At 40.6% G+C, this 13,383-nt stretch overlaps 1 protein-coding gene across 1 annotated transcript in view; it reads right to left on the reverse strand.

Moving 5' to 3' along the window:
* Positions 1 to 10,733: 10,733 nt before the first annotated feature.
* Positions 10,734 to 13,383, reverse strand: part of BVES (blood vessel epicardial substance) — a 34,067-nt gene continuing 31,417 nt past the window's right edge. The window contains exon 8 of the mRNA XM_033103607.1: positions 10,734 to 11,119. Coding sequence (XP_032959498.1) covers positions 10,995 to 11,119 — 125 coding nt within the window. The 3' untranslated portion in view covers positions 10,734 to 10,994. The remainder of the gene's footprint in view (positions 11,120 to 13,383) is intronic.

Consider the following 13,383-nt stretch of genomic DNA (forward strand, 5'->3'; position numbering starts at 1 on the left):
TTGCTAGGCTACTAAGCCAAAAATTGCTTGTGTGACAATCTATCATTTTGTGATAGATCCTGCGCCTATTTTCTTGTTATTTTCACAAAATTGATTTTTTTTCTTTCAAAAGCTTCTATGGTTCTATTGTGTGCTTTGCTTTCTAGAAACAATTGAAATGTGAAAGAATGCTTTTTCTGTAACTCAAATATAATTTCTGTCATTCTCAGTTTAGAAATCAGCATGTTTTTCTTTCTCTCTTTCCACAGACACACGCACGCACACACACACACACACACACACACACACTTTCTGAAGTGGTTTTAGGTACCCCGGAAAATGGTAAATGTTTCTGAGGATGCACATGAGGCCTGTTTAGTAACATAATATTTCCAATTAAATTTATTGTCTTTAAGATACGAGTTCATGTATGTACTTTGTTTCTAAAATTAATTAAACTTCATTGAAGATGGAGCTCTTTTCTGAAGGTAGAGGGCCTCAATTTCTGAGCCCCTCTATAAGTATCTGCCTGTCCCCATTTATAAAAATTCGTTAAAGTACCAACTCCAACCAACTCCAAAATTCATTAAAGTACCAACTCACACCCCAAATGACATGGTCCGTTCTACACTTTTGTCAAGAAAACGGAATCATACCCAGGTATTATAGTAGCAACAATGCTGCAAAGTCAGCGTATAAGGAAAGACAATTTCGGATTTAAGAATCAAACCTTATTTACATTTGACTTGGTCCAAATAGACGTCTTATTGGCATGTGGTCCTTTCTTACTGCTTTCCCACATTTTCCTCTACATGTGTGGTGTGGCCTCACTACTGGCATGTCAGATCTTTCAAGGTTTATTTGTTATTTTTTTCATTTAGATTGTCAGATCACATATTCAAGCCATTACAGTTATCTCTACACTGGCTCTTCAAATTCTCTAATTTCTTCATGAAATTAGTTCTGCACAAATACTTTTCATTAGTTAGTCCAGATATTATTCACTTAGCTAGTTTTGTGTTAAACTTACTTCTGTCACTCACCCAAAGCAATTCATTTAATACAATAATAATAAAACCTAATCGCGACCGTAATAAACTTTTTCATAGTAGAAAACTTGGAAAATAGAAAGGACGAGCTGAAATGTGAGAAGTTGTCATTGAAACATTCTGGAGGTGTACCAGTGCTCACTGTTTTCTCAGGTTTGTCTTTTCCTTTTGTTTGTTAATTCTGCAGCATTAATGGGGAGGAATATCAGATTGCCAGGGAAAATTTAACATAGAACAAGATGTTTGGGATGAGTCCTAGAATGTCATTTGGTCCACTATTCTATATGTAGGATCACACCGGATCACTGGATGGTTATTCCCAAAACCTACTGGAGAAGATTCAGCAACTTCTATTAGAACCCCATCACAATGTCTCCATGTTCCCCAACCCCTACCAAAAATAAAACAAATCAGCAATAAAAAACTGTGTGCCAAGGTTATATTACTTACAAGATACCATTTGGAAGTGCCATATTGATAACCCACATGTTTCTTTTTAATTAAAAGTTATTTCTTAATGGAACACTGTCCTAACTAAAATTTTCTTTGGGGCTTCTGTAAAAGATAACCTAAATAACACACTCTAAATAGCATGTCCTGATGTAGTACATTGTACAATGGGTCTTTGGAAGTGTAGAGATTCCTTGCGGTTAAAATGAAAGTCTGACTTTTAAGAAACTAGAACTGTAGTTTAATAATTCTGTGATTAAAGACTGTGGTGTATTTCAATTGCTGCATGATGTCACCAGAGGGCACTCTTGACTTGCTTTCTGAAACAATTTTACATCGCCTCACAGCTACTATTTAACTTTTCTGAATATTTCATAGGTTTGATCAACTTATCTAGGAAAATTTCTGCCTGGAAAAATACGTAATTATAAGACATGACTTTATGGGCTCTTATGCAGAAGACAAAGTCTGTCAACGTGGAGTTTGTGGTGCTGAAGGGATGTTGATATTGGCAATGTCTAGGGCAAAATATTTTATCTGAATATTTCTAGGTCTTCTTATAACAAGAAACTCAAAAACTGTAAACACCCATATTGCATTAAATACTCATAATGCATTACTGTCCCATAAATCCCTTATCCTCATTACAAGCTATAAGAAATACAAGACTTCTAAATTTTTTTTTTTTTACTTAAAACTTTGATGTTGTTCTTCTCACTTGGACATTTTAATATGTCTGTCCTGCTCCCATTATCTGAGAAGAAACTATATCTTGTTAAAATGCTCAGACTATTACACCCAGGTGTTCTGGGCTTGGGATTTGAATGTATGCACCAAAAGTAAGGACAAATTAGATATACGTTCCAAGAGAATTTCCTTCCAGATGTACTTTAGTGAAGAGGTATTTCTTTAATCTTAGGTGTCACTAGTTAATATAATAGCTTTCACTTTTATAATGCTTTATAGTTTACATGAGCTTTGAAATTTGGTTCTCACAAAAGCCTTTTAACGATGGCAGATATTAATATTCCTATATTACAAAGGAATATACAATTGGGCTCAGGGAGATGACATTTGTTTGCTCAGGTCACATAATCAGTCTTGGAGCTAGAAGAGACATCTCAGAATTCTGATTCTAATTGTTTATTCTCTTCTCCCTCACTCACGAGGACCAGGCTGTAAGCTTCTTTCTGACTGTTGTTTAAGAAGCTACAGAAAGCCAAAACAAGTGACTGAGGGAGTTGAAAGGATCGAAATCACACACCAACAGTGGTCAAAGGTACAAACTTCCAGTAATAAAATAAATAAGTCCTGGGGATGTAATGTACAGCATGGTGACTACAGTTGACAATATTGTATTGCATATTTGAAAGTAGCTAAGAATTGATCTTAAAAGTTCTAGTCACAAGAAAAAATTTGTAACTATGTGTGGTGATGGGTGTTAACTAGATTTGTGATCATTTCACATTACATACATATATCAAATCATTATGTTGTACACTTCAAAGTAATAAAATGTTATTCTATGTCAATTATCTCACAGTAAAAAGTTCCAAAAGTAACTGTTGAGTTACCCAGAAAAAATAATCGCACACTAACCAAACTACCTACATTTGCTTTAATCTGAATGTCTCCATCTATGCCTACAGACCACTTTCCAGCCTAGTGCTTTTTGGGGCCACTTGTTGAAGTCAGAATCGACTCCTTAATGACAGTGTCCACATTTTCTGGGAACTTAGAAATCCAGCTTTACAGCCCTACCCCAGATGTACTGAATCAAACTCCGGGGGTGGGGCCCAGCAAGCTGTGTTTTAAGGAGCCCTCAGGTGATTCTTCTGATGCCCACTCCAGTTTGAGAGTTTCCACACTAGTTTTAAAGTTACATAATCTATGTGCTCTGAAATCCTATAGGTCTGTCTCTCCAAAATCTCAATCAACGCTGTTTTGAAAGGGCTAGAACGGGTTTTTCAGCAAGCTGACTGCTTTGAGGGGTCCTTTTGAGAAACTCTTTAAATGGTATAAAAGGAAACGTTGACTGCGTGGTGATAAAAGGAACTAGCACAGTTCTGGCGTTGATAATAATGGTGACACGACTTTAAATCAACACAGCGTTTGTGAAGGCCGGGGCAAGGGTGGCACTGCCCTGGATAGGAAAGACAGCAGCCAGAGGTGGGGCAGCTGGTGAGACTTTGCGTAACTCAAATCGTCCTCAACAACAACAAAAATGTCCTGACCCAGTTGGACAGGGAGCGACGCGTGGAGCAAGGAGACACCATGTCAGACCTTAAGAAGTACGCACACCTGGCATTCTGGGCATCAGAGCTGGAAGAGCCCTCACCAGCTCTAACCTCCTTTTACAGAGGAAACTGCGGCCCAAGTAGGTGATATGACTTCCCAATGTCCCAGCATTTTTTTTTCAGGAATAAATATTTATTAACACAAGACAAAGGAAATATATTTATATCTAATTTATATCTAATGCGTCTTTTGGAGCAAAAATTAATATAAATTAATAATATAAAATTAAAATAAATTAAAATATAAGACCCAGTCTTATATTTTATATTATATACTACATTATATTATTCTATTCTATTCTATTCTATTCTACCCTGTCTTACAGTAAAATAAGACCGGGTCTTATATTAATTTTTGCCTCGAAAGACGCATTAGAGTTGGTTGTCGGGCTAGGTCTTATTTTCGGGGAAACACGGTACTGCTTTCTGGGACCACTTGTTGAAGTCAGGCTCGATTTCCCCCCACGTGTCCAGAGAGCCTGCAGCCTGTGTGACCCTCTTAACAACATATGAAGTTACATATGCGTGGTCAGAGAACTAACTCTTCATGTTTCAAAACACAAAACAGGAAAAGGGGGGTGAAGCAGGAAAAGTTATAGGAAAAAGGAAGAGTAACAATGACCATTCACATTTACGGATTAGGTTTTAACTAGGTCCCAATCACTAGACTGAGAATTTAACTTGCACTACCTCATTTAATCCTCACCAGATTCCATCGGAAAACTGCTATTACTATCCTCACTTTGTGGATGAGGAACTCAGCCTCAGAAGCCTGATAAATAATGTGGTCAAGGTCACACAGTCAAACAAATGGCCCGAGCTCAGACCAAAGTTATTGTCATTGCAAAAGAAGATTTCTTAACCACAGCCTTCCTCAAAAAAAAGAAGCGTAACAGCTTGTTGAAATTTGGACTATACTATCTTACACGGACATGGAAAACCAAGCTCAGCTCTGGAAGGCAGTTACAAATGTGAGTGTTTCTTTGCAGTGGGCTGGGCTCCCGTGCCTTCAGCCACGTCTGTGTAAGCAGAAGAGGTCTTTGTGACAGATCTTTGCCGTACCTGTCCCTCAGGTCCTGGCACTGACCCTAGGGCTGTTTACAAAGACTGTGGTTGCCAAGATGCCAGATCCTTAAGGATTTGACCTGGCAACAAAAGGGAAAAAGGAAAGGGGATGAGAACTAACATTTACCGAGTGCCAACTACATGTTGGGAAAGGTTCTAGTGTACACATGAGGACACGGCAGCTTTTAAAGGTTGAACAACTTGCTGAAGACCACATGCGTCTGTCTGACCTCAATGCCACGTCCAAGGAGAAGGATTCTGCTTCCTTTTTCAAGCCAGTGCTTTAGAGCTGCTTTGAGCTAAGAGGGAGATTGAGGTGGGCGACATAGATAAGAAATGTTTGGAGTAACACGTAACTAGGCCCCCACATTTTCACGTGAACTGATAGATTATTTTAAAGGGCAATAATCAGATTTTAGTTATTTTTTTCTAAAAAATTGCCTCTCTATATAAATATATGTATAAAATATAAAGTATTTTATTATTCTTATAACATGTATCAGTACTAATAAGGAGAAGAGTAAAACGAGAACAGATGCGCCACCTTGAAAAGGGTGGCTAGTTCCCCAAGATAACAGAAGCTATTTTAAGAGACATGCATTCAGGGCAGGTGAATATCTGGTAGTTCTGTTTTACGTGCAGTGTAGCTGGCCCATTGGAGGGTCAGGCCTGAGGTTGGTCCCCTGTCTGACCTCTGTCAAAGGGGTATGTGTTTCACCTCAGTCAATCTCTGCATAAATGGCATAATTATATGTAACCACCAACAGACGGGAGCAGCTCTGTGTTTTCATTACTTGCAGAAAAATATCGAGAAGTAAATGGCTATCATTATTTCCCCCTCAAGTCTCCTTTCCTATAAGAGCCATTTTATAGTCATGGGCCTTCCATTTACTTAGGAAGAGGAGCTTAGTTCAATCCACATTTGGTTCTGTTGGCCTGTCATGCAAGGAGTCAGAGAGGAAAATCCCGAGTCACGGTGCTGCTTTCTCCAGGGAGCAGGCCCCGCGGTGCTAGGCACCACAGTGTGACAAGCAGCTGTGACAAGCAAATAGGGGTAGTAAAAGGCTCCGCTGAAAAGCGGAAAGGGGAGTTGTCATGATGGAGTGAAGGAGGCTGGCAGAGCTTGAAGGTCAGTGGGGATATCTGGGACTCTAGGAAATAGCAAGGAAATGTAGTGTCTAATGCCCAGGGGTGCAGCAACCCAGAGGAAGCTGGCACAGATGTTGGAACTGTGAAAAGGGCCCCAAAGTGGCATGAGAAAAAGGCCTAAGAGTAGAATAAGAGCATGGTTGGAAAGAAATAGGTTCCTCGAGTTGTAAGGTGGAGCTAGGGAAGTGCCCAGACCAAACCTACATTTGACTCCTGGTTGTTCCCTTGCTGGCCATGTGACCTTGGACCAGTTACTCATCCTCTCTCGCCTTCCCTCCCATCTAAAACAGGGGTGCTAATACCTGTCCTGCCACCTTCACAGCACTGTGCAGTGTTCAGCTATTGAGTGGGTAAGGGAAAGGGCCTTGTCAAATTCAACAATGGTCTAAAGGGACTTGGAGAAGCTAAACAAAGGCCTCTGCTGGGGCCGTGACACAGCATACTACTAGATACACTGTGGGTGTAACTCTGAGGCAGCAGAGGGCGAGAAGTGGGGAAGAACTGATTCCAGAGGGTGCGACTCTTTAATTGGGAGGTGTAGGAGTTTATCCTGAGGGCACTGCTGGAACGGGAGGTGCAGGCATTTCAGGCAGATGGGCTAGGTGATGAGCTCAGAGGATGGCTGATGGTCACCGCCCTGGCTGGGGAGGAGTGGCTGGACATGGAAGAGCCCTGGTGGCCCTGCCAAACATGTGGGCTTTCCTCTGCAGGTAGGGAGGCCCCTCAGAAGGTTTTCATTTGTTTGCAAATTTTCAGATTAATAGTAGCACAAAGGTTGAATGGAAACGGCAAGGCTAGAGGTAGAGAGGCAAAAATCAGCAGCTGCCAGTTATAGAGCCAGAAAAGCTTCAGGGCCAGAGAAACAAGTTGTGGCTCTGTTGAAGACACCAGGGATTGCTGCAGAGACCGCAAGTGGAGGTGCTTAGAGAATGGCAGTATTTATTATTTCATTTTAAAATAATAATAAGAAAACTCATGCCATGTTAATAGAAAGAACATTTTCCTTGAAAAATACCTTTTACCAAAAACAAAAAAAGGGATGAAGAGTAACATTGATGAGGTACATAGGAATTTAACTCTTGTTTGTATCAATTAGCCTATGGTAAAATTGGTTTCCTTATGTCCTTTCTCTTAAAGTCTCAGAACCTATTGACAATGTTAAGTGAGGACTTACTATACATATGTAAGAGGAATGAAATTAAAAATATGCATATTTTCTAAGTAAGGAATTTATTTGATTAAATGACAACATGTTAAGATACTTTAAACCTATAAGGCTCTATTCAGACAAAATGTATATTTTTTATAAAGTAAATGGTATCAATGTAATGGCACCTAAAAACAGAAAGAATGAGTTTCCTATAAATAATGTGTCTATATAAAGCATTCATAAAATCCTCATGTACTTTATTTAAAACTACGTTGCAACTGTAACAGAAAAACCTGTAAATAGTACTTAAAGGCAGGTTTCTTAAGTGACACTTATGTCCATCTACACATGGTAGTTATGAGTTCTGTGACAATCAAAGCATGGCTGCCCTCTGAGAAAATGTGTCCCATGAACAGAAACCATGCTGACACTGCAACCTCAAGCTCCCTACACAGTATCTTAGCTTTTCAAATCCCCGGGAGTTTGAATGGAGTAGGTGGGAATTTCTAGTCACTCTAGTTGGGAATCATTAGAGAAAGAGTTTGGGAAATCAGGGTTGCAACGAGGGAAGGGAGGGGAAACTGAGGCATGGCAAGGTCAGAGGCATGGCAGAGCAGCTTTAGAAAGGACCAAGGAAATGGATGAAAGAAAAAAACAGCAGTGACTCCTCGGAGCTGCACCTGGCGTCTGCAGGGAGGAGGACACTGGGCCCAAAAGGTCAGGACTGACTGCACAGCCAAGTGCTCAGTCAGGCGCCGCCTCACACTCGCAGGAGCACCTTCAGGGGAGGGCGGAGTGAATACCTGGGTGCACCAGGGACAGGTAGAATGTGTAGGTTGCATCTTCTTTCCCCAAAGATTTTTCCAGCATCCTAGTGACTCTGTTTTGGAGCCATGATAGGACCTGGGAGGCAAAAATCAGCAGCTGCAAGTTATAGAGCCAGAAAAGCTTCAGACATGTGGAAGGAAGGAGAACCGGACAGGAAGAAGGTGACACCTCCTGGTGTGGACACTGATGGCAGAAAAGCACACAGGTGTCCAATGATTAAAGTGAAACTGAACCATAGGGAGCTACAGAAAAGATCCCAGAAAGCAAAGGATGGTAACTAGAAAATAATTCTATAGCACCCATTATTACTAATTTAAGATACATAAACATCATTGAGGATCTATCTAGTGTCTGTGCTATTATTTTATGAATAGAAGTATTTATGTGGGCTTTCAAAATATTACAAATGACACATACATTCTGGTATAAATGTGACACTCCAGATACAAACAACAGCATTGATGTTACATTTAAACATAGATTTGGGGTTATATATAGAATCATTTTTGCAGACCATTTTCTGAACCTTGGTCACACAGCTAAGTGAGTGCTGAAAAACACAGGAAGCATCTTATTGGTGGCTTTGGCAGCCAACGTGCTTTTTTGTCTATGTATTTATGCTTCATACAAAGATATACTTGTTCATTTGTATAAATAAATTTAAAGTCATCCATAGATCTTACACTTAAAACTCTTTCCTGTTTTCTTATCTGCTTCTTTGCTAACCAGTCTATGTGAGACGGCTACTCAGTGGCTTGTGGTTCCTTTTCTCTGAGTCTCATGGTCTTCCTTAGGGGTCTGTATTGGAAAATAGTTTCATGTTTCCCATCAAGCTAAGTGGCTCTTATAAGATTCCTAATCTTGAGATTACAATCTTCTTATGAATGCCACTGATGCCTATGTCCCACACATATATTTTAATAAAAACAGTAAATGACTTTGCATCACCTAATTTTAGTAGTGTGCTTTTAAAAATGTTTGTTCCTAGCACTACAGAACATACTCTCCAAACACATCCAGGCTGATCATCAGAGATGACCTTCTCCACAGTCTGAAGTTGACAAAGTGAGACAAACCTGAAGATGAGTCTTGGGTAAGGAAATCCCAAGGTTCTGTGGATTCACAGAACATTAAAAATGTGGCCTCAGCAGAATCTAAAATTACTTTCCACGTAGAGAAGGACGTAATTGCTAATTACTCTACAGAGTGATTTTGTAACTTATTCTTAGGCATGTGTAAACTAAATGGTCAACATGACCCTACTCCAACAGTTAAGGGAAAGCAGTATTAACACCATTACTTCATAGTTGTACACATGATCTCAGGCACAGAAAGAGAGAGTGCACCCTAACATATCTTTACAATCTTAAAGCCATGGCTAAGTCATTCACCTTTGCTTCATTTCCCCAAAATACATTTCGAATGTAGCATGCTGAAGACACTGCTACAGTAGCAAATTGAAATCAGCTTTTCTACTGCGATGTTAAAAAGCCAACATTTGATAAAGCTGTTGGGAGCTGGATTCTCAGGTGTAGAGGTTTTCTCAGAGAGGGACTTAGCATGTAAATTTAACTCAAGTGAATTTGTTAAAATAATTAGCTTCAAAAAAAAAAGATTTAGGAAAATGAGTGACCCTCGAGTAGCTTATATACCTTCCCTAACAGAAAGTACCTCTTGGCAAGAGATGCTTCTTTTGGCTCAGCTCACCTGAAAATATTTTCATTTGGAACTTTTCTTAGCTATTTAATATAACAGCGGTCTGCCTTGAAGCTGGTTCTAGTGGATGAAACCAAATAAACATCAGTGGGGTCTGATGGAGCATAGCTGATCCATGTCCAGCTCAGTGTCCCGGTCACACTCACCAGATTGAGGTAAACAAACTTCATTCAGGTAAACAAACTTCCCATTTCCCACCAGCCATGTACCACCATTCCCCAAAACATGATTCTAGAAGAGAAGAGAGATCTGGAAGCAGGCCCCGCCAGCAGGAGCTGGGTTGGGTGCCCACGGCACGGCCTGTGATGAGCTGCCTGACCCCACAGCTGTGTTCGCACTTGCAGCTCTGACCCTGCGTATCTGGCACACATTTTAAAGAGACATCTAAGGCTCTGTAGGAACCATCTGAATCTTAAGAATCCTAACCAAAGCATGAAGCTGTCCATGTCAGTCACCTCATTCTTTGACACTTGCTTGGCCACCTGACTCTTCCGTCCTCCCTACCCCAAGTAAAGTGTCTCCCACACCAGAAAGTGTGGGGCAAGATGGCTCCAAACCACCAGTAAGTTAGTTTAGCTGGAGGCTGACAGCTCAGAACGGCTTCCATCTGTTATCTTTCCTGCTTTAGGGTTCACACCAGTCTATAAATAGCCTAATATAAGGGCAATGTGAGAAAAGTCCAATGAGTTTTGTCCATTATCAAGCTATTTACACAATGCCCAAATAAGTAAGGTGATCTAGTGGAATAATGTGTCTGGCCTGGGGAAAAAACAAACACCAGTCAAATCACGTCATCCTCTAAAATTTTCCATCCAAAAAAAAAAAAAATCAATTGAGCAAAGCCTGAGATTCCCTGCTTTTTAATGTTGCCTTAATCACAATTTCAAACTTACATTGTTAAAACTATCAAACGGACAGCGCCATGGCCATGGAAGAGAACAAATGGTCTGTGAGGAAGATTTTCCACAACTTGGAAAAATAAGTGAAAAGGTATTTACATTGACAGCACTAAGATTTCTTCAAGTTAAAATGATAGTGTATCTAAAAAATACTGTGAAAATATATCTCTCAAAATAGAAACTAGGTTTAGTCAGAAGGCTCAGTAAAACAACTACTTACAAAGGTGACCAATAAAAAGGAGAGCTAAAATAACCTTCCCATTTTTTGACTCTTCCTCACTTTCCTGCCCTCAGACTGTCCCAGTCTGGATGTACTAAAGCAGAATAATCTAAAAGCAGTGAAAAAGTGCTGGTATTTTTCAGGATCTCTTCAAGACAATTTTCATCTTGGTAACTTGTCTCTTCTCTTTGATCAAGGCAACTGATGGACTTTAAATGTTTTTGGAGACACGAGTTCAAAGACCTCGTCATCACCTTCTACCCCTTCTTCTATTGGTTTCATCTTGGCAGAGGCTCTCTGGTGTGGGGATGATACATCTGTCAAAGACACAGAAAGGAAAACCACTTAATACACATCCTGTCTTGATGCTGGCATGATGTATTGATTATCAACTCCAAATGGAAAATAAAATTCCTTGGGAATCTAGAGCTGGTACCAGAAATGCATTTCCCTTAACACTGTATTTTCAGTTGAATTTTTTTTTTTTTTTTTTTTTTTTTTTTGAGGAGGGCACAGCTCACAGTGGCCATGTGGGGATTGAACCAGCAACCTTGGTGTTATTAGCACCACACTCTAGCCAACTGAGCTAACCAGCCACCAGTACTGTATTTTCAATCCAGCGTTTCAATAAAACAACCAAGTCAAGTGATTCTCAATCATGAGAACAGATGTGGAACAAATTCCACTGCATGTGTTTGTATGATATGAGCTTCTCAGACATACGCAGTTCCCAGTGTGTTGCCCTAAAGTCTGTTTAGGACTCAGAATGTCCCTAGATTAATATCATACATGGTGCATGGAGACCCTGGAAAACTGATTTAACTCCTAATTTCCCTAAGTATGGTTCTATTCTAAAACTATAGAACCTAACACCATCGGTAGCACTTCCTAAATGAACAGTTCTTGTTACCACCTGTCCAGCCACTCCCTGGACTGATATGGGAGATGCAGAGGGGCAGGGAGAGAGTCCAGGCGTGCAGGAGAAGAGCCAGGTGGAGGAAACGCAACCCCAAGTAGCAGCAGGGGCAAGAGCATCCCAGGGCCTTTTGGGATGCCATTTAATCAAAGGAACCAAGCAATACCTGATTCATTCATTCAGTCCCTCATTCATTCACACATTCACCAAATGCTAATTGAGCATCTACCATATAACGGGCACCACGCTTGATGTAGAAAAAATCTTGTGTAAGTAAGAGTAGAACTTACTATAGATAGGTGCACAGACTCCTCAAGATGCCTAAAGAGCAGCTTACGTGACATCATCAGCATCAACTCCCCTCCATACAGTCCCCACATTCAATGTCAGGATCCGTTTTGTCAGGATCCATCTGCCCCACCCACACCTGTGGCATATTCTTGCTGCTCTCTAGCAGGGCTGAGTGGCGTTCAGCAAATGCTGAACTCAGGCTGGACGTAAGGTTGATGATGGAAGAACAATGGATGAAATCTGACTCTTCCAATACTTGCTGTCCAGCAAAGGAGAGTAACGGGATCCTATTGAGACACAAGCAATTTTTCCAGCCAGCTGTTAATCCCTGACGAGAGTGAGCAGCTGCCAGCAGGACGTGCCAGCACTGAGAGCACGCTGCAGTCGGCGAGGAGGGTCGGGGCCAGCAGTAACCCCACCGCCCCGTGGCAGGCCGCATGACAGTGGTCACGCCCGGGGTTCAGGAAACATTTCTGGGGTTCAGTTCCCTCCTCTGCTTCTTCCTAGCTGTGTGACCTCCACTCCGTTACTAAACCCGTCCAGGCCTCAGTTTCCATACCTGTAGAAAAGAGATATCCACAGGCCCTGCCGTATGGGGTATATTAAACAAAATAAAGCATGTAATGTGCTTAGCAGGGTGCTAGAAAATATTCCTAAATGTCCTTTGTTATTAACTACATAGTCACTGCCATACATGTGGGGAAATGCCACTACCGACGGCCACATCTTCCAACATAGAAAGATCACAATTATGCAGGCCTGGACTTGGGTATCACTTATGTGTTTTTTGTACATACACAGAAATTGTTCACCTTCAAACATTTACAGTCAATTAAAATACTGAGTTTCTTGAAAGACAACTGACATAAACAGTAGAAAATAAGTGAGTATTAAAATGGCCCGAGAACCTAATTCTGTCACAAAACACAGCATGGCAGAATCCTCCCAGGCACGTTCTTTTTATCCTTTTTCGCAAAGGTGATATCAAACATACCAAAAACAACCTCCAATTCGCATATCTACTCGTGAACACTGTCTGTGTGACCTTGAACAGTTACTTCACTACTCTGTGCCTTGATTTCCCTATCTGTGAAACAGGAATAATAATACTATCTACTTCATATGGTTGTCTGGAGGACTACATGCATTAATATTTGTAAAGTTCTTACTTAGATCAGTGCGTGGGAATAAACACTTTGTAAATGTTTGTAAATCAAGAAAACGAATGTATTAATATGCTCTTTGGAGGGCAATGGCCTAAATAATTAGAAAATTTGTTAAAATTCATCATTGTCCACAGGGATGGCAAATAAAGGGAATGAGACTAGTGCTTGAATAGGGGGTTGTGTTTCTCAATCTAAACTGCCCTGAGTG

This window comes from Rhinolophus ferrumequinum, chromosome 3 (genome assembly GCF_004115265.2).
Source record: "Rhinolophus ferrumequinum isolate MPI-CBG mRhiFer1 chromosome 3, mRhiFer1_v1.p, whole genome shotgun sequence".
In the NCBI taxonomy this organism is placed as follows: Eukaryota; Metazoa; Chordata; class Mammalia; order Chiroptera; family Rhinolophidae; genus Rhinolophus; species Rhinolophus ferrumequinum.